The 22,472-nt window shown below is 36.6% G+C and overlaps 1 protein-coding gene across 7 annotated transcripts in view; it reads left to right on the plus strand.

Moving 5' to 3' along the window:
- Positions 1 to 21,964, plus strand: part of NFIB (nuclear factor I B) — a 172,767-nt gene extending 150,803 nt beyond the window's left edge. For 4 of the 7 annotated variants that reach the window (XM_041416570.1, XM_041416571.1, XM_041416572.1 and 1 more), the window contains one exon: positions 15,342 to 21,964. In XM_041416570.1, coding sequence (XP_041272504.1) covers positions 15,342 to 15,359 — 18 coding nt within the window. In that variant the 3' untranslated portion in view covers positions 15,360 to 21,964. Of the gene's footprint in view, positions 1 to 4,373; positions 4,463 to 15,341 lie in introns of all 7 variants that reach the window. The other 3 variants (XM_041416568.1, XM_041416569.1, XM_041416573.1) reach the window with 1 other exon arrangement.
- The last annotated feature ends 508 nt before the right edge of the window (positions 21,965 to 22,472 follow it).

The following is a 22,472-nucleotide window of genomic DNA, read 5'->3' on the forward strand; positions in this document are numbered from 1 at the left end:
TACAATTATGAGTGAGAACTTTTCAATCTACATAATAAGGTCTCCAAAATGATCAGAAAACTGTAGGTAACTTTTTATATCCTACAAATTCCTTCCTTGTCTCTTCAGTAAAAATTTCTTCTTACCAGATGCATCCTTTAGTTACTGAGCTGCACAGTTCAAAATGTAGTTCTCTTCATACTATTAATCATGGAAATTGTTAACTTAAATGTCCACTGAATACAGAGTGTTTGTTTGCAAAAGGTTGTGAGTGGATATTACTTTTGCATTCAGCAGCAGGCTGAAAGAAGAACACAAGTGGACTCCTAAAGAGACCTTGTCAGTAAAGTCAGGAAACAGGTTATCAACACTTAGCCTGTTCTTATTGTGTCCCTTATCATAATTGACAGTTTGACGTAAAACTGGGTCACATGATTGCCAGGGAGGTATGTAAATGGCTAAGAGGTCACCTTTCACATAAGCTTCCTGGAAAGGAAACACATTTAAAGGAAGTTTCAGTCAGAACAATGACAATATGCAAATGTTAGGTTTTATGGGCTTTTCTCAACTAAGAGAAGCTATAGCAGTCTCCTATTACGCTTTTCAAAATACAGCTCTTCTTTCACTAGCTATGACAGAAATTTGAAATGAATGTTAGTCTTAGCCATTCTTTAGATACAAGACTACAAAATCTGCTTAAATACTACCCCTAAAAATCATTCACACTATGATTAAAGATTGAGCTGTTGGGCTGTGGGTTTTTAATGTATGTGTGATTTGCCTACTTAAAACACTGCAGGATGGCTGTGCTTGCAAGGTGCTGTTTAAACTGTGAAGACAGCTATAGTAAAATCTAGCATATGGGTAGAACTTCACATCAGTATGTCTCACAGCTCTGGAAAGTGCAAAACAAAATCAATTTCTTGGCATTTTACAGAACAGAAGAACTCGGTCTACTGCTTTGCTTGTCTCCAGGCCTGTGTCCACTTCCAAGCTTGTGTTCCCTTCCTGTCTGAGGTGAATGAGGGAGTTGCAGTGCCTCTTAGGAGAAACACATGCAGTGGGCTTTGTGCTCTCGGCTGCTTCATGAGTGCAGCAGTGGGGAAGTATCTGCATAAGGGCAGAGCCTAGGATCCAGGACTAGGAAAATGCCTGGGCTGCCTAGGATTCCTCATCTCCTGCATGGCTGGGCATCCCTTTCCACTTCATAATAGAGACTCATCCTCTTTCTTTCTTTTGTGGTTAAATAAGAGATAAATAAGAAAATCCTTGATAGTGTTTTGAGGATGGAAGATGTTATGGTAGTGAGATTTCTGTGGCTTGCTTTGCTAAAATTCCACAGAACTGTAGGACTGAAGGTCAAGTCTGTTCAACAACCTTCTAGGGAAGACTTTTCACCAGTCATATGTCAAGTCAGGTCATTCATTTTTCATTAATAACACACATTTGAGAAAATTAGTAATGTTTTCAGCAGTTGTTAGATGTATCCTGAGGACAATTTCTTATGTCTCTCTACTGAGGAATGTAAGTATTCTCAAGTAGTTTCCTGCCTCTCCTCTTCACTTATCCTGCAGAGAAGCATTTTTACGATGGCTCATAGTGGGTAAGAGTGACTGTGCCTTATCCTCTCCAGCTAACACTGTGTCATGATTTTAGAGGTACCTAGGTTACTCTAAGGAGAGTAACTAGACAGAAAGCTTTCAGTATTACTTGAGATGACATATAGGACTTGAAATACTGAAGTGCTTTTTGTCCTTCCAAAGCTTGGTACTCATGTCAGGTCTGTGCACCCAAGCTTTCCCTTCTGGGCTATGTGGACATCCTCCCAGGGCAGCCTCCCACTGCTGCTGTGAACAGACTTCTTCTATTACAAGGAGCCCAGGCTTACAGAGTTCTATTAAATTCTACAGTATTTTTACCCAGAAGCTACTTAACACATGCAAAGGATACAGATGCAGACTTTGGAAGTGATGTTTCTAAATCTTAGACATGCAGAGATCTTTCAATAGGAGTGCCTTGGGAGAGGAAGTTTTATATAGAGGGAGATTCTAAAAAAATAAAAATTTCAGGCAGGTTAATTTTTAAAGACAATTGGGCAGCTATGTGAGCCTACTGAGGGATGTGGAGCAGCAGTTTTTTACATTGGGAAGGTGTATTTACAACTGATACAGCTCTGGGCTTGTCACAGAGCCAGCTGTCATGCAAACCTGCACCTCTCCACGGTGTTGTCATTACTGCAAGCATGGTGCACTTGGTCCAGTGAATAGCACAATAGTACTAAATGTGAGATCCATGGAGCATGAACCTTCATATAAATGCTCATGTATGTGCCTAGAGATTAGGTATAAAATGCACGTGTTGCATTATTATCTTCGCAGTATTTTGCTGTATGTGATTTGAGGTACATGTGAATGTATATAATAAACAGCATGCCATTACTAACATTTATGAAATATGTTTCAAAAACTTTGTGGTGCTTTGTTAATGACAAATTTAACACATAAACTGTATGTGTGGAAGGTTTTCATACAGACTGTGGGAAGAATACAGTGATATAGTGCAGAAGCTAATTTACTAAAATGCAATATATCAGTCTCACTCTCTTTTTTTCCCCCAAATGGCAAATGGCAAATGCAATTACATTCTATATAACAAGCTAAGTGCTTGCCAGATTTTTGAGTTAGAACTAAGTGAATATAATAATTTGGTAATGCTAAGTTTGTGATTTTAGTATATTTTTAATGGTTCTAATCAGCAAAGGGTGTTTATTCATAGATTTTATATTTTGTGAAGAAGTAAAAGAGGGGAATGGGTGGGAGGGTTTAACCTTTCAGTCTTTTGTTTCAGCTGCAAGTGAGTTTTTATGGCTAAGTTAAGAAGCTCTAAAATATGCATTTGTAGTGAAGATGATGACATCCTTAAGGATAATAGCAGAAATATGTCTACTGTACACGGAATAACTGGGCTGACATATTTTATTATGTTTTCTTTATTATAATCAAGCTCAGGATCCTGGTTGTATAGTGACTAAATCAAATGTTTACCTATCCATTTCTTTAAACATGTTTAATATATTATTCACAGTTACCTCTAGCAAAATTTTTAACTGCATGTTTCCTTTTCTGGTTAATTTCATGTGGTTTAGTCATGCTTTTAATGGCCTTTAGAAGGTCCCTTGGAGTTCTTTAGATAACAAACAAGAAACAATCCCTATAAAAACATCAAAGACTAACATTTCCATTTCTCAGACCTTAACAGCAGGAAGCTTATTAGTCTAACAGCCAGAAAGGGTCAGGTTTGCAATATTGTCTTGTCCTCAGCATTTGTATTTTTCAGGAAAAGACTGCAATAAATTGTGCTCCTGTGAAAACAGTTTATTGTAGTTTGTTTGCTGTAGCCTGTGCTGTCTCAAGAATGTGAACATGGATAGAGAAAACTAAAATGCATTGAATGCAATTAAACTCAGCAACATTATCTTCAGAGTGTCTAATCATATATAATAGTACAGCAACTTATATAAACATGATGATACAGAGAATAAAACTTATATTTTCTTCAGAAACCAGATAAGCTCACTTTCTTAAGCTTAAAGATAAGCAGCATATATTTTCAATAAATCTGCTAACACTATTGGGCAGCTGTTAAATAAACAGAGCTGCTGAGGGTTGCTTCAACAATCTGTGAAGGCAGAGCTGATGATTTGAGGATCTGGGAAGAATTTGTTTCAGCTGATATTTAATACATTTGTCATTTTATTAAAATGCAGTATAGTATTTTAAATTCTAGTTTTCTGAGTCTGAACACGATTAGATTATTTTATCACCTCTTGCTAAGTAATACCACTCTCAGTAACACCGGATTAATAAACTTCAGTTACAAAATATCTTTACTCTTCTTAAATAGCTAGATAACAACATACAATTTGTTTTATTTTGGCAAATTTTCTATAAATTGCATGTCTTGTATATTTACCAAAAAGCATGCTAGAAGATATTGATTATATTTTACCTTACTAACTACACATTATATAGAGCACTGCTTAAAAAGACAGCATAATTATTTCCTTTCTTAAAGTATCGCACTATTGATTATTAACATTTCCTTTTATTCCAGATCAGTATGTAATCTAATAATGGCTAATTGTTATGTGCTACACACTAGTTACTCTTTTATGCTTTATTAATAGAAGATCATATAAAGTGGCATTATATTAAACAAGTCTATAGACATTTATTTCTCAAAATAAGGTATTTTTCTTTGGTTTGTTTTTTAAAGTTACTTATTGGGAAAGTAAGACTTTTGCCATGTACAGTACTAGTTTGCATGTATTCATTTAAATACTAAAAACTATAGTATGCTCGATCCATATCTGACTGCTAGGTTTCAATTGACAGCTGAGAATTTGTGACTGGACCATGAATCAAAACGGCAGGCATTTATACCCCAGTGCCAGTGAGGATACATTGGGAATTACTTGGCAAAGGTAACATTTTAATTATTTCCACCCCTACACCACCTCTAAAAAAAGTTGCATAGAACGACAATATCTGTTTTAGTGGGCCTCCAGAGGTATATGTGACAGCATTATGATCAAAATATGTGTGTAACATTTCTCCTAAACACATTCAGGTTATCTTTCATGTAAGCTGACTTTAGACGGTCCCTTAATGTAACACTGAAATAACGTCATGCTGTCCTATGCAAAGGGTTTGCGAGTTGAAGGAGATACTGATCTTAGGCTTTAAAAATGTCATTTGCTCTCATATTTTTGGGACCTGATTGGTTAATAGAAATAAAATGGTGCTTTTAGAGGTATAGATGAGTATAATAATAAATAGCTGAGGTGGTGGTTGGTTTTGGGTAAAGAATAATTATATTATTCATAGAGACATTTCTTACTAATTGGCTGGTGTAGTTTTAGCTCACTAACATATACCTGAAGGTAAGATACAAACCATCTTATTTTTCAACTAGATAACATAAAAGTTAGGGATTATTTACAAAACAAAGAGGTTATTTTTATGTGAGCCCACCCTGTCCTCCCCCCACCAAATAACCAAACAATAAACTCCATCAATCTTTTATATATTATTAATTTATTAGATTTTACATCTCTTGTTATATAGTGAATTATGATAAGAGCAGAAGGTGTATGTTTACGTAAATAGGCATATAAACTAATCAACATAATTTTGAAACATCAGTTTTCCTCTTTTTCATGTACAGGATTATCTGCAGCACTCAACACTGAAAGAGGGTTGTCCATGTAAAGCTTGTAGGTTGGGAGACTATCAGATGAAGTATTAGCCACTCACTCATGAAATAATTTAAAATATTTTTTAGAAATGTATGTGTACATGAAAATATATGTACTTCTGAGTAGTTAGTGTAAGTATGTATATGAGTGTAATATATATGTCCTATATGCAAAATGCCTTTTGATGCATTGTGCTCATGATACTATCAATTGCTAGAAGTTTTTGGACTTTTGAGTATCAACTTGGAAGGGAAATTACTGAATTTGAATATTGGTGCTGTTTACAAATCTGAGGTTTAATTTCTTCTGGTTTTTTTTTTTTTTTGGGTTTTTTTTTTTTTTTAAATTTAGATGAAACAGTGTTTTAAATATGGAAAAATTGTGGTGGTAAAATAAGGCCTTGTCATTTCATTTCCTTATATATTAGAGAGTACAATGGAAAATTAGCTAATGGATTCACCTCATCTCCTTAAGGGCTGTGATTCACATTACAGATCCCCATCACACAGTAATTGCCAGAGTTTTCAATGTACTGCCAGGAGTGAATCCAAACTGAGCTTTTATAGCACAGAGGGGGTGATTTATTTCCCACTACAAAGTGACATTTTTCAGGGCATTGACAGGCGTTAGAAAATTACATCACAACAACCTATCTAGGAACATGCTCACATAGTTTTAATCAATCGTCACTCGAGCCCCCCTTAAAGCAATGTCAGTAATACTGATAGAAGCACTGTCCTCGTGTTTGGTGAATTCTGTTTTTCAGTACCATCACACAACACCCCGGGCATAAATTGTGAAAAAAAGGAAAAGTGGGGGGAAAACATTTCTATATGATGATCAAGAAAACTTTGCTCCACGATCCATTTGCTGTTATAGACCGCACCGCTTTGCAGATCGCTCCCAGAATGCTGCCTGCCACTGTGGCCCTACCAACTAACACAAGCACTGCCGGAAGAGCTTGGGCACAATTTCTGCCATGGGCATTTCATTAGAGGCCTAGGCTGTGGCGCTTGCTGTTGGATTATGCACAGCCTTGAAGGACAAGGAAACAAACAGTTCTGCCTAAGCAGATAGCTTTTAATTGTTGGGTTTTTAAATATGACATTCTTCAAATCCCGCAGAAATGAGGACCTAAGAAGAGAAATTATACCTGCACAGGCTAAGGAGCAGTGAGCCTTTCTAACTCTAAAACTAATGTTAAAAGCCAAGAATATACTGCAAAAGTAATTGTCACATTTGAGCAAGGAAATATATCCCAATCCAAACAAGTTTCTGCAACTCCAAATTGTTTGATAAATGCTTGATTATGTGATTTCCTTAGATCTCCAGAGCTCAGTTTGATTGTACTCAATCTCATCTTTTACATCAGGTTTTTGTGGTTAAGTATACTGATTTTTCAGAGTTTAAGTTTACTGGTTTCAGTGGTTAAGTTTACTGATTTTTACTGATTTTCACCTCAGGCAGGTGAAAAGTTGGCAGTCCCTCCGTGTTAGCTGCCCTGACACTACAGATCCCAGGTAGCAGATATGGTTGGGTTGAAAGCTTTGTCATCAAGCATTGTTGGTGAACCACACCTTGGAAGTTTGGGGAAAGTGAATGACAAAAAACTTCTGTTATTTCCGTGTGTCTTTGTCTTATTAATAGTTGCCTGTCCCACCTCATGGTAGGTACAATGCATAGATTTCAAATTTTTTTTGTCTAGTTTTATTTCCTTAGAAAATTATGTATCTGTTGGCATTTAAAAATTCAGGTATAAGACAGTAGTGGTCTGTATGCAAAGGCTGAACTTCGTGGAAAACAAGAGAATATGAATAATACTAAAAAAAAAGGACCAACAAGCCAGAGATTTTTAGATTACTCATACGCCATTTTCTACAAAACCAGAAGACTTGCAGTGAACAGTGATAACAAAAAGTAGATTCATAATCTGCATAGCTGAGTTAAACATATAGTATCTTTTAAGGAAATCCTTATATTAAACATTCATAGAGCATCCTAAAAAGCCCAAAATAAAATGGAAAAAAACCCCCATCCCAGTTATTCAGTGAAGTATTTAGAAGTTGTAATTTTTACTTTGCTCCTCATACCAAACCATCTACAGCTTTTGTTTGGATTGGTTTGATTTTTTCATAGCTTACTTAGAACATTTAGGGTACATATTCTGTTGTTATAGGACATTTTATATTTATTTATAAATGTATTTTTTTTTGTGTCTGCTGAACTTTGAACACCATTTAAACACATCAATACTCCAGTACTTTTATGATCATTTAGGTAATTTTTTTGGTGTACATGTGAAGAAGATACTCAAAACCATTAAAAAACCCCAAATCCTTATTTTTTTGATAACAGCCGCTCTGTTTTCCTAGAGACAGAAGGCGAGGGAAAGCTGTGAAAATCTGGAAGGCTCATTTAAAAAAATATGTTCTCAGTCACTACGTGAGGGCAAGAGTGTATGCAAAAAGTACACTTAAGAAACAAGTGAGAGTGACAAAAAGTGGGTGTGTGTGTGAAGCTGATAGCATGAGTTTGATCCTATACCTAAGTCACTTATTACACCATTGATGGTATTTCCAATATAAATACTTAAAAAAGCTGGCATGATGGGTCTCTCCTAGGCCATGTGGAGTATTTGCAAGTCTTCCACAGACTGTTAGCAACTTTTCATTGCCAAAGTATACACTTCAATTCAGCTATCAACAGATGTATTTTTATTTATACTAATTATTTCAACAATCATTCTGCATTAACTTTTTAACATTACCTTTACCCTATCCAGGCAAATGCACTAGGCTAGAATTTCGTCCTTTCATTCTGTTATCTTGACACATCAGCGTTGTACAACAGCTGGCCCATTCCTGGAGATGCTGAGGGGAGCACTATTCTCAGAGTGCTGAATTTCTTTCTCAGCTGTAGCTGTCGGGTATTCAGCATTCCAAGCATCATTCCTCCCCCTCCCACTCCTCACACACCCTGCACCACTGTGTGTTTATGCTAACAGTGCTGATAAGGCAATCAAATGGGATAATCTGGTTTATCAGAGAGAGAAGTCAAAGGGGAATTGAGAATGGGTGCATATTGCTTTTGTAGCACAGTATCTTGTACATGTTTGGTATAGAGAAAATATATAGCTAAAATTACACAGCCGGAAGTGTGTCTGTGTAATTTTGGCAAACACAGACACCTATTAGAGCAGTAGTTCATACACTGTGACCTGTGTCCCTCCCTCATTTCTCTCCCAGAAATGGTTTGGAATAAAAGTACCATTTCATTACAATTTAAGAAAAAAAAAGGCTGAAGTTTCCTGAGTTCAAAAATATTTAGAGAGAAAATCTAATGATTTGTTATATTTATCAATTTAAATTACTAATTCTAATAGTTTTGCACAACTCTGTAATGCAGAATGATGTGCAAAACATTGTTTGCTCCCCATCCAGGCAAATATCTTCCTAAGAAACGCTTCCTAAGAACGCTTCCTAAGAAATTAGTTGTATTCAAGCCAGACTTGCATGCTGCCATCCCACAGGAAATGGGTCAGCAATCCATTAAGATGCCATTAGATAATCTAATTTGGAACTTAATCTCTAAATTAACCATGCTCCATACTTGAAGCATACTTGAGAGAAAGAAAAAAAGTTTATGTTTGAATCGATAGGGGAGCCAAAGCGTGAAGAAAGCTGTTTGTTTTTTCTGTAGCTGTGGTCACGTCTCAAGCCGTCTGGTAACCAGGAGAAACCAGACATGATGTAATTCCAGACTGAACTTGAACTTCAGGGACTTAGAATGGGGGAACAATGGACCATAGGAATCAATAATGACCATTTTCCACATGATTATGTTTGGAGCTTTAAGTTAAACTTTATGGGAGAAGCAACAAGAACTGCAGTGTGACCAAAATGAATAAGCTGATCTAGAAGCAAGATGTTAAAATAAAGAAAACAACTCCAGTAATAATTTCTGAACAGCACTGCAGATTCCAGCAGAATTAGAAAAGTTCTTACTCTGCAGTGAACTGATTGCCTGTTCTGAGATCTCTTTGTTCGTTTAGGTGGGACAAACTTAATCTTTATTTCCTGTCAGATGATTTTTGGCAGCTGCTAGGGAAGGAGGAGCATATTATAGAGAATTCCCCAGTGTAAACTGTATCTTTAACCCCTTGGTTACTCCAGCTTCCTACTTCCTTATCATCTTACCTCCAATTGTTTCTTTTGAATCAGTAAAACTGATTTGTTTGGGGTTTATTTTGTTTGGTTTTTATTTGGTACAGTTAGGATTGTCTGCATTATTACTTAGTTATGCTACTTTGATAAATTTGTAGTTATATTTTTTTAAACTGCTAAGGTAAAAATTCTAATGGTTTGAAATGAAAATAGTAATATTTGGGAAAAGAAAAAGGTAGTGCAAATTTGCATGGTGGAGAGTTAATTTTTCATGGGCACCCAGTGGACTCTGGTAACCAAAAACCCACAAGTTCTCCATGGTTTGGCTTGACTTGGTCAGAGCCTCCTCTGTGCAAGTGTATGTTTAAAATCTTCTGTTAGCCCTGCTCCTGCACCAAATTATCATACATGAGTGGTCCAAAGCACAGCATGGACATGCATGATTTCTGTGGGCTCTGCCTCTGTTGTGGGTATTCTTTTTTAGTAATGGGTTTTGTAGCCTCTTCCCAATCTTTGTGTACCTTTTTTGTGTTTTGCTGTCTGTACAAAAAGAAGTCTGCAGGGAATAGAATAAATAGTATTCTTATCAGAGATTTCCTTTTCTCTCCTTGGGCATAAATCAGTAGGTCTTTAACTGCTCTGTCTACTAGATGGGTGATAAGTGCCTGTTAAACTGCAAAAGTCATCCTAAACTAATCTGAGATACACTTTATACATCTTTTGAAACAAGTACTCAACTTGGAGGTGAAATTTGGCAGCTGTTTACCTATAGGTGCCAGTTCAGAATGGTAGCAGAAGTACTCCATTAAGTAGATGTTGGAAGGGTGGTTATTCTTTTGGCAGAAATGCAGAAGTGGAAGTTTAGCAAGGACACTGAGGGTAGCAAAATTGCTTTTCCAAAGTTCTTATGATCCAAGGATTTGAAATAGTAAAACTCTCTGTATTTGTGTGAGAGATAGAAGTTAGAGAAATAGAAGTTTCTTGCTTGGTGATTTACTACTGTCACTTCACTCAATATTGATTGAAAGCTATTTTTACCTTTTCCGTCCAAAGACTGTCTTTGCAGGCCCTCTTCTACCTTCTGTAAGCTAGTGAGTTCATGTACATGATAGTAAATCTTCCTTATTTGTAAGAAGGAAATACTGCTTTAGATGTGCGTTCTGAATGATAAAATACTCTTACAGAGTTCTGAAACTGTAAAAGAAAAAAAGTAGCAACTGGTGGAAAATAAGAACATGAAAGACCTCCACATTTATTCAGGTCAGATTAGATTTATTTTTTATTGCATTTAGTTAATTGTTTAACATTATTATGCTCTTTATGTTATTATAACCTCTGAAGTGGACTGTATATACATATAATATAGGCACTACTTGTGGTCTATTCCAGTAATATTTTAATCAGAGGTTCTTGAAACAGCAATTATTATCTTTAAGAGGAAATCATGGCCGAAATCTTGATTGAATTAACATCTGGAAACTGTAATGGAAAGTGTAACAGAGAATGTTAACCCTGTAGGATGCTTGCAGAATCTTCCTTTGCTGTTTTATTGCATTTGAAGAGATAAATACATTATACTTCCTGTGGATAGAGAGGGAACTGTTGACTGTATAGCATATTTGATAGTCTAGCCATGGTGAAGAGAAAACTTCTAGCAGTAGTAAAATCACTTAAAAGTGACCACCTTCAGGAAGGTGGTCTTGCAACAAAGATGGATCTGAGTCTCACAACAGACTCTCATGGTGCTTCTCACATAATTTTCTTCAAAACTTAGCCTTGAGCAGTTTTTTTAGGTCTCACTTCATGTTTCAGTGAAAAGACATTTATATTATAACTTCTGTCAGCAAATGGATAACAGATTTCCTCACGAGTAGCAGGCTGGAGTGTGAGGCAGACCTGCGTTATTCCACTCATAAAATACAAAGATTTCTTATCTGAAGGGGTAGCTGTGTGGGCATTCTATTAACTTCTGTGAGGACAACTGCCTTGTCTCTGCTCTGGGCAATGGAAAGAATTTTGACTTCCCTGGTTGAGGCACTTAGTGGACAAAGGCAGAGTATTGCCTCTGGTTTTGTGAAACCAAGTGCTGAATTTTAACTGGGACTCACAGCAACTGCTGGATGGTGTGATGGTGTGGTGAAGGGAAAGGTGTTCCCCCATTTCCTGCTCATGGGGGCGCCCAGATGAAAGATGCTTTGCAGCCAGAAGTATCTGAAATTCCTGCTAGGATGTTCTAAAAAAAAAAAAAAAAAAAAAAAAATCAGAATCAGTGGATGGTTTCCATGGCAGAAGTTAAGCTCTGCAATATTCAGAGGCTGGAAGACTAGCAGGGGGACCTTGCTCTTCTGGGCAGTTGGCCTTGCTTGGCTTCATACTGGGGGAAGTGCTGGGGAGCTAAAAAGCAGAGTGTGGCTCATAGGGTAGCTGAAAGTCCAGCTAAAGTTGCCCTAAATGTAAAGGGAGATCATGGGAATATTGGATAGACAGCCACATGCATGTAGCTTAGCAGAGCCTGTGTTGTGTGTTTGGTTATTCACGGTTGTGTTGCAGCTGTTCTCAGAGCTCTGTGCTGTGACTAGGGCTGTTTTCCTCAATAGCTTTCATTGACTTTTCTTCCTTTGTATGCAGTAAGCCCCTGATGGTGGTACCTGGACAGGGGTGGCCCAAGATAGAGTTACATCCACCTGTAGTATGCTCATGTTATTTTGTAAACTGCAACCAGAACTCATCAAGCCTCGAAAATAATGGTTTAGGAAGTGCCAGCAAACAGAGGGAATGGGCTGTCCTTCCCAGCTGCCAGTGCAGCCAGACTCTGCCGTGTGTGTGTGTGTGTTTAGACCAGGACTTCAGCCACCTCCAGAGGTGGGGAAGGGGTGGCTGTTCCAGCCCTGCAGGCAGACAGTGTGGCTGTGTATGTGGCTGTCTTGGTCCCACAGGTGCTCTGCTGCCTGCACCATCATCTCTGGCAGAAGGCTTGGCTTTGAGACGAGGGGCTTTGAAACTCTTGTGGGATATACATAGTGTTAACATGGGTGATGTATTACTCCCTCAGGATTCATAAGTAGTACTGACAAATTTCTTGCAGTCTGCATTTTTGTCATGGTCTTAATACAATGTGGGAGGCTTGAAAGGTTTAAATAAACACCTATATTAAACTGGTAGGTCATATGGCAACAATAGTCATATTAGGAACTTGCTACAACTTGTTTTTATTGAGCAGTTTCCATAAAAATCAAGATCCCTGTCTGGTATTTGAAGTATCAGATAAAAATTTCACTGCAAATAGTCATTTGCTTTTAGTCAGCACTGACTTGTTTCCTTCACCCACTGGAGTCACTAGAAGGCTGGCAACTTTGAAACAAAGCAAAAAGTCAAAACTGTATTTATCCAGTCATTGAAAAGTGCTGTAAATCTTCAGAAAGATAACCCGGAGCCTGTGTGTTTAGCCTTTGCCACAGAAATTTTTTAATTAGAGTGTTGACCTCAAACAAAATTTATATTCTTTGAGTTAGTGTGTATTTTTTTGAAGTCACTAAACACTGTAAATCCCATGTAACAGGACAGCAAAGAACTGTGCGTTAAAATATATATATATATAAATATATAAATATATATATATATATTCAGACAGATCCCAAGAAAACAAATCTGCTTGGGTCTTTATTTCATTTATTATTAGTTCTTATTTTTATAAATCCACATGCTTGGAAGAAATTTGCTTAATGTTCATTATTTCAGAATTTATTTCTTAGCATCACTGAAATCCAAAGAGGATTGAAATCCAAAGAAGGAACAAAAAATGCATTTAAAAACAAATAGTGAAGGAAGATGAAGAAAAAGTTGAAACAATTAAGCCAATTAAATGAAATTCTGCTATTTAATTTTTTTTCTTTTTGGAACATATTCTTTTCATTATATCATCTTGGAAAAATCTTTCATGCATAACAAGGTTTAAGATTTTGTGAGTGCTTCAAGATTTGTGGTGTAACTGTGATTTTTAAATTTCAAAGGGGTTTTTATTTTCCTCCAATAGCAGATTTGTTTTGTAATAGTCAATAGAATTAAAACAACAAAAAAATCAAACATATTAGCTGATCTTAAATTTTTGAAATCAGCAATTAAATAAAAAAATTCTGAAAAGCTTAAGATGCTGCAGACTTTTAAGTGTCCTTCAAGAATATACCCAGTTGAAGAAAGAAAACCAACAGCCTTATTGAAAAGTATTTGTACTTCAGAAATTGAAAACATTAAGATATTAATATTGTATTTTCTTCATGAAATAAGATTAGTCCTTTGCCTTTGGGAATATGGCCATTGTTGAGACAAGGAGTTCAGGAACTATTTCTACTTTCTTGTGTATGTAAAACATAGCACCTGAAATTAATTGCTAGGAGTCAAAATAGTAAATTAGCAAGTTTAGAAAGGTTAGTATTTTCAAAGTGAAGTAATTGACAGAAGTTGTTTGTATTTTTTTAATGTGAAAGACCTGAGAGACATGTCCCCTGGAATTCACAAAATAAGTTGATCACTTTTCAGCAACTGAAATGATCACAAAAGGCTGCCAAATGAAAAGTAATTATGTCATGAACATTTGAAATATATAAAAAAGGTCAATTTTCCTCTTTATACCTGATGCCACAAAAGTGCATCTGCTTGTCCATGAAGAGAGTTGTGAAGAAATGGGCCAAAAGATATAGAGGGAAGAAAACTTTTTGCCTCCACAAAACACATGTTGAAGGGCTTCAGATGTGTTATCAGGAAGCTCGTTAGCCTGATCCCAAAATATAATTCCAAGTAAGCACTTATGTTTGTGATAAACACTGGAAAAGCTCAATACAATGAAATACAGAGGAAGGGTGTGTTTGCATGCTGTATGTCCAGTGCTGGTATTAGCTCTTTGGCAGTGATGCTGACTTAATGATGCTGTTTTTCCCCTGAGTAAATGTGACAAAACTTTCTCTGAAGTCATAGAATCATATGGCTTAGGATAGTTTGGTTTGGATTTCTGGGTTGCCAGAGCCACATCTAAGGAAAGGGCCGCTAAGGCAACTGGGTGCCGAACACCAGCAGATGAGACCCGTCTTTGAGTATCCGTCTTGCAAGTACTACAGATTGGTGCCTGGTGAACCTGTGAATGCCATTGGGACTTCAGCCCTTAGTGACAGAGTTCTTTTAAAATGATGACTTAAGTCCCTAGTCATTGAATCGTCCTTGAAAGTATTTTCTTTCTCAGAGGCTTGTTGAAAAAAATTTGGTACTCGCTGTTACCTTCGACTCACAGCCACCCTTGGCTGCAAGTGTTTAGATGATTGGATCCTGTGTTAGCTGGTGTTTCTGAGACTGACATTCTTAGGGACATTTTTTTTTTTAAAAACAGGGTTTTTGAACATAAAAGTCCTCTGTTCTTATGGGCATCTGTACATCTCAGAGGCCCATCTTGGGATGGTGACAAGATAAACTGCTGTGTTGTAAGAGTGGAGGAAATCTCACAGGATGCTGAACCACTGAATCTTTATGCTGTATTCTTAAAAAAAGAACACCTGTACGCTGTGGTATATTTCACTAGCTCTTACATGATATCCATTACACTATATAGTGTCATTTGTATGGTTTAATTGTGTCTGCTCTATATGTTTGCATCTGGCATTTTTGGGGGGTTTTCATAAACAAACAGACCACTTAGTGTAACTCAGGAGTCATACAACTTACTACTGAGTTCAACACAATTATTATTCTTTCAGACATCTCATACTTTCACAAAGAAGACTAGGAAGTAGAATCTCAAGTTACGTTCACAAATTTTCTTTCCAGCTTTATCTTAAGTAGTGCCATTATTAATTAATATTAGCTGGACCTTGATTCAAATTCATGGTATATGTGTTTAATATATGTTTTTTTCTCTCTCTCTCTTTCCCTCCTTGTCTCTTTCCCCTTTTCAACAGTCCTGGTACCTGGGCTAGCTTGGTTCCTTTCCAAGTATCAAATAGGACACCGATCCTGCCGACAAATGTTCCAAATTATGGTTTGAACATAATTGGAGAGCCTTTCCTTCAAGCAGAAACGAGCAATTGAGGGAAAAAAATTAAAAGCAAAATTAAAAAAAAAGAAAAAAGGAAAAAGAAAAGAAGACAGTATGAGAAAAGAACCTGAAGAAAGAAGAACAAAAATAGACCAGCAATTGCAGCTCTTACAATCACTAATTCTCTTATGGTTGAAACTGAAATGATATACAAAGGGTCGATGATATTTCACTGATGAGTAAAATGCAGCTCCTCCTAAGTAGCCTTTGTTATATGAAGTCCGCTGGGAAATAGATGTTCTGTCTCTGACAATATATTTTAACTGACTTTCTAGATGCCTTAATATTTGCATGATAAGCTAGTTCTGTTGGTTTAGTATTCTTGTTGTTTACGCATGAGATCACTATTCCTGGTTATCTCACAAAACAAAGGCTAGGCAGCGACAGCAGAGCTGCAGGAGGACAAGGGCTGTGAGCCAGTCATTTTCTCAACAGTCTGATTTCTAAATGTTTTAAAAATAAGCTCTGTAGCCTTTAGTTATCAGTATGGATTTATTAAACTTTGGCCCTTAATTCAGTCTTTCTCTAGTGTGTTATGCAGTTTGAAATTTTCAATCAGTATGAACACACAGGCTCTATGGAAGAAATGCCTCTATGCAGGTAAAAGTGTTATCTTCTCATGCAACAGTAAAAAAAGAAAAGGAAAAAAAATGACATTTCCCCAGTAAAGAAACACTTACAGAGGCAAGTGCAATTTAAAAATCATATCTAAGAGGTCATCACTATAAGTCCTTCAGCCCTTGGACTCTAAATTGAGGGGATTAAAAATAAAAATAAAAAATTACTTTGAACAAACTTATTTTTCCCCTCAGTTTTTGAGGGCATTAAAAGGCATTAAGTCAAGACAAATCACATCCTTGAGAATAAGAAATCAATGGAAACACAGCACTTATGTTGGTTTAGCTGCTGCCTCCACAGAGGGGTAGGATTTATTTATTTAAAGTTACTTGTTGCATCAAGAACCCATAGGGTTTACATGTTTCTGTAAAATCTACATCATAGAGACAAAGACATAGGCAAATCCATGTCACAAGGGCAAAGCTTACCGTTTACAAACTGGTAATACCAGGATGGGGATATGTTGTATTTAAATAATGCACTCTTAATGTAAGTCTAATTACAGGGTGCTGTAAACTTGCATGGTGCTTTCAGAAGTTAGCCTTGTTCAACAATTTTCACATATTGACAGAAATATAATGTGCATGGGCAGACATTTTGCCTCTATGTCTCTTTAAAAATTTAAAATACTCTTTCCAGTAATCCTAATTTGCACGAAGATATAATGTCCACATTACGTGCCTTGCCTTGAAATCTAAAAAATGGAAAAAAAGAAAAAAAGGAAAAAACTACAAAAAAATTGACATCACTACACTTGTTTTGCTGCATTTATTATAATTTTAAATCTTTACCATTTTTATGACAAAATATTTTGTACTCCAGATGCGAAAAATGTGTGACATCATGGATTTTTTAGGCAGTTATACCTTTATCTCACATTTATAGAACATATCTTGGCTGTGTATAGTTGCCGCTTAAGAATTGTAATCGACCAGCAATATTTTCAGTATTTTGGTGTTTTTTCTATTAACCTTTCATGTTTTTCATCTTCCAATTAATATTGGGGGGAGGGGATACAAATTTATACGAATTATGCAATACCAAGTTTTGCCTATGTAGGTAGTGCTTTTAGCTGTATTGGTTATTATAGGTAAGTACACAGATTTAAAAAAAAAAAATAATGTATGCTTTTTTGTTTGTTTTAATTGACCAAAGTGGGTACTGCTATTTTTGCAGTGTGATGAGGTCCTTTTCTGTACTGAGAGGTGGACAGGGGATTTTTTTTTTATACATACATATATATATATTCGGGGGGGGGGGGCGGAGTGAGGATTTTTAACACTTTACAGTGTAGCTGTGAAGCAGTGCACCCTTAGCCAGGCAAGGGCTGCAAAGCAACTGTTCTGCCTACTGTGACAAACTTTCAAATAGGTTCCCTCTTTTTAACTTCCCACCTGGGGTGCAAGCTAAAATCATTTCTGGATTTAAAAATAAATAATGAATTCTGTTGGAGGCAGACTTGACTTGAGGAAATTGGTTTACTTCAAGGTTTTTTCATGAGAAAGAGAGACAAACAGAGAAAGAGGTCAAGACCCACAGTGAGATGAATCCTTTTCCATTCTTTTCCATGCAAAGATAATGCATCCTGAAGTGTTCATGTTAGAAAATGTTTTTAACTCAGAATGACAAAGACATTTACTTTGTCTAGGAAATGCAAGTACAGGACCAGAATTTTTGCTGGCATAATTCCACTGACTCCAGTGGACTCTGGAACTGCTCAAGCAGAGAATTTGCCCCCCTTATTCTGCTTGACTTTTTTCCTGTACATAATTTTTTTATATTGCACTCCCCTCTCACCCCACCAAATTTCTTAATTCAGCATTTGAATTACAATTTTCAGCCTGGTTGGGCTATTTCAGAAGTTTGCAGTCTTCTCATGGAGATCAGATGGAGACCTCTGGGGTGCAGTGGAGAAGGAGTTTCTTTACACAAGGAATCAGACCATGGTGGAAATAAAAGTGTGTTTCCAGTAAAATCCCATTTTGCAGACCAGTAATGGGCCTGTTGCTGGTGATCTCTTACATACAGGGGATCCTTGCAATGTATGGCTCAACACAGGGTGAAGTTTTCTTTAAAGGACAGTCTTCTACTAGGGTGAAAGCAGAGGAGCGTGTAAATGTAGATGAGAAGATTCATCCCTTTGCAGTTGTCTCTGTGTTTTGGAAGTTTTCCTACCCCAGAGCAGTCCCAGAGGTGCATCTCCAGCAGCAGCCACCCCAATGAGCCCTGGTCAGTCCCTTCTGGCTCCAGCTGTGGATAAGAGCAGTAGTGGTGGCACATCCCCATGTCTCCAGGAGGAGAGAGTGTGTAGGCAGGGCTTGAATGGCTACAGAGATGGGAATTGTAGGAAAATAAATATTTGAGATTTAGCTAAAATGGAAAAAAAAAAAAGAAAGAAAGAGATAAGACACCGACACAAAAAGGAATGTGGGGTTCTTTGGTTCTCTTTCAGAACCCTTCAGTAAGTCAATTTGTTTGCTAAGCACATGGCAAAGTCTGCTAAACCCAAGCACAGTCCGCATCAGGCTCTGGCCTGGTAAAACAAAATATGTGTTTTCCTCTATACATGTAATGATACAGAGCAGTTTGGGAGCAGGGCTGTGCTGAGGGCATATCCTTGATTAGATCCATTAACAAGCTGTTCCCTGAAAGCTTTTAATACCACACTGGGACAAAACTGGAACAACTTCAGGCTTCAGCATGAAATATCCAGAATGGTGATTGCCTTTTGTAGGAAGAAAGATGCCCTTAACAGAGATTTTTTTTTTTTAAGGCCTCCTGTATGAAAAAAATCTGAGCTTAAAGATGCAATTTTTTAGAAAAGTAAATTTCTTCTTTAAACTGGGTTATTCAGCAACTGTGGGTTTTTGTCACCTCCCTCTCTAATAGAAAAGCCTGCTTGGAAGATAATGAACTTTTCATTTACTGTATGCTTGGTTTTAGGTTGGCTTTGTTGGTTGTTTTTTTTTTTTTTTTAAGCTCAGCATTTAAAACATTAAGATAAGATTGAGAACTCAAATCCAGTCTCTGGCCTCCTCCTTCACCAGGAAGTGTATTCTGACTAAATTGAGCCACCCCGTTCTATGTGCACTGTTCTGCCTTTATTAAGTTGCTTTGCAGCCCTGGCCTCATGGCTGTGCCACTGAAGTGTGTTTCCCCTGGAGTGACATGAACGCTTGAGGCTTGACTAAGGAAAAAAAAAAGGCAGTGAAGGAGACTGTACATAAAGACATGGCAAAAATATTAATTATAGCAATATAGTTGTGGGGTGATGTTCAGGTGGGCAGCTCCATTGAAAATATGTGAATGAGTTTGTGAAGCTGCAAGTAGCAAGAAGAAAGGATGATCTTCTGACTAAACCGCCTACCTTGTAGACAGTAATTTGTACACTGTATAGTTTTGTTAAGAATTTTTTTTTTATTAAAAAACCCTTGTTTGTAAAGCTAACTTTTTAACAATTATAATGGAAATGCATTTCCATTTTTAAACAAGATTATTCTTTGTTTAGAAACTGGACTTGGGTTAAAACTCTCCAGTTTCTTAATTTATGTATTAAAAAAAATCTGTCCATGTTAGGAGTTATTTCGCATATTCCTGTGCTTGAAAAGCATAGGTTACTAATCCTTTAAAAATGTAAATGGAGAAAATGATATTTTATGAAGGTTATTTTGTTGTATTTAGTATTGGAAAAGTTGGTTTTCAGAGCATTTCAAAACGTTGGAAGCACCACTGTCTTTTTTATTAGTATATATGGCCTTTAGCAAAAGTTTTTGTGATAGTTACATGATGGTATTTAAGATTAGGTTCACAGAGCTATTCAGGATAGGCAGAGAGCTAAAACAGTACTTAAGTCTCACACAGCTGTGTCCTCAGGGAGCAGAATTTTGGATTTGCAACTTGTAGCTTCATAAGGACTTAATGAAAGAGATTGCACAAAGACATCTGTGGCACCGGAGTGTGTTCTGTACCTAAACCTAAATTATATGTACTGTGTGAGATTATGAAGGCTGCAGAAAGTTATCCCATATTCAGTGTACAGTTTTCACTTTTAATGAAAAAGCTCTCTAATGTTGTTGGCAGTAAGGCCCCAAGCATGACATCCTTTATGGTTTACATGATCCTATCAAGGTCTTTTGTTAATGTTAACCAGCTCTATGCTCCTGGATTTTTAAATTGGGTTTCTATAGAAAACTTTAGGGAAAAAAAAAAAAAAAGATAATAAAATACCATGCCAGCTAATCAAGTTAAACAAGAAAGGTTCAAAGCTGAATGTTCTTCTCCATGCTGAAGGAGCCAAAAACCACCTCCTTCTTATTTGCACTTTCTGCTAGTTCCCCAGTTTTATTAATTCCTCAAAATTGTGTGGGTGTGTTGGAGCACTGCAGTTGGAGGATAACATGGACCACTGATTTTGCCCTTTAACCCTGCACAATGACCTTTGCATCAGCCAAACTTATTGCCATGACAACTCTTTGTACTGTTTCCATGCCACAGCTCTGTTGGTCACATTGTCAATAGTAAAGGGGACAAGTTGGAGACGGTCAATTTTTACAATTTTTTTGTTGCAATTTTTTCTTCAATGGTTGTAAGTAGTTGTTTGTTTGTTTGGTTTTTTTTTTTTTTTGTTTTTTTTTTTATGATAAAAGGGTTCACTAGTTAGTACTCTTTAGAAATATCTGTGTGTTGCAATTCAGATGTATGTTGAATTTGTGAAAAGGGCTTCAGTGCCACTAGCATCATGAATAGAATAAGCCTTTGATACTTTTATTGCATGATACCATAACAGTAAAACAAAAGGTGGCCTAAATAAATGGAGAGCAGTGTGAGCTAGTGACACTAAAGCCAGTCTTTGTATTACTGTATTTTTGACAGAATGATTTTGAAAACTGTGCTACAGGGACTGATGTGGCAAATGTATCTCTATATGCAGAAGGAAGTTTTTTAAGAAGTATGGCTTATTATGCATTTTCATTGAGGGCATTGAAGTTGCATGGACTGATAGAAGTTGATGCAAAATGAGAAAGAAACAAAAACCAGCAAAATGTTTACCAAAAAACTCAAACAAATGAGCAGTGCCTGTTCAATTTCACAGTCTCTGTTGAGTTCAGTTGTAAATATGTTTCAGATAACATTTTCTTCAAAAATAATCTCTACAACATTGTAGAATGTGAGGGGTTCCTCAGTCCCAGGCATAGGTTTCTCAAGAGCTGCATTAGATTATGTCTTCATCAAGCTGTTAATTTGTGCTTATATCATATAGAACTTTTAGTAATCTGGGAAGAGGCACCCCATCTCAATGATATTTCTCTGAGAAAACTTTTGTAGGGCTGTGTGTTTCTTTAGATACATTTAGTACAACTGTAGGTGACAAGTAGTCAGTTATTGCTTGCTAGCTACATACCAGGGTTGATCCATTTTAAAACTTTTGGCATTTTTTCCCACACTGTAGGCCACAAATCCTGAAGGTTACATTTTAATTAAAAAGAAGGTGTGTGCAGAGTCTTTGTGTAATGAACCTTCACTAGTAAGATGCATTACAGTACAGCTACTTAATTTTGGAATTAAGGCCCTCTGGCATCAGACCTGATTTTAGCCTGAGTGTTAACAAAGGTTTTTATTGTGCCTGGATGGAGGATAAAGTGTTCTTTCTGGTACCTTTTTTTTTTTTTTTTTTTTTTTTTAGGTTACAAATGAACTCAACTGCCACAAGTTTTAAACTGGTGTAAATCAAGCTTAACTTAATGTGATTGTTACTGTTATATCCAGCCTATACTGCTAGCAGCTGCTCATACTGCAGTCAATTACTGGAAGCGGATATATTTCCTATGCAAAAACTGTTTAAACAATAAAAATGAGCTATGCTACAAACTTGGCCTTACGTTTTCTTTTCTGTCTCTAAGAGTTGTAATTGGTAATATCTTAGAAACAAAACTTAAACCTTGTAGCCTGATAGCATGGCCCAGCTTATGGAGTCCTGTGTATACTTAGTTTAGATTTAACATGTTTGTTTGCATACATTTGGGCTTAACTTACTTACACTGAAAAGGGAGGAAAACAAGAACAAAAGGAGATGCAATCAGGTAATCAGCTCAATTTAAATTTTACGTTTAGTTTTCATCATATTCAACCAACCCTAGTAATTGTACAGGTGATCTTGATGCCAAACTGATTTTTGCTTTTATATTCTTCACATATATTCACATACATTTTTCACATATATGCTTTTTATATTCTTCACATATATTTGTAGCTCTGTAGCTTATTATGGTATAACTATATAGATTTGTGCTAGCAGTTTCCTATCCTGTTTGACAGAAAGACGAACTACATTCCTAGGCCCCTATCCTGTCTTGCTTCTTCTGAGAACCAAGGTTGA

Source organism: Onychostruthus taczanowskii, unplaced genomic scaffold (genome assembly GCF_017590055.1).
Source record: "Onychostruthus taczanowskii isolate IOZ18803 unplaced genomic scaffold, ASM1759005v1 scaffold52, whole genome shotgun sequence".
Taxonomy (NCBI): domain Eukaryota; kingdom Metazoa; phylum Chordata; class Aves; order Passeriformes; family Passeridae; genus Onychostruthus; species Onychostruthus taczanowskii.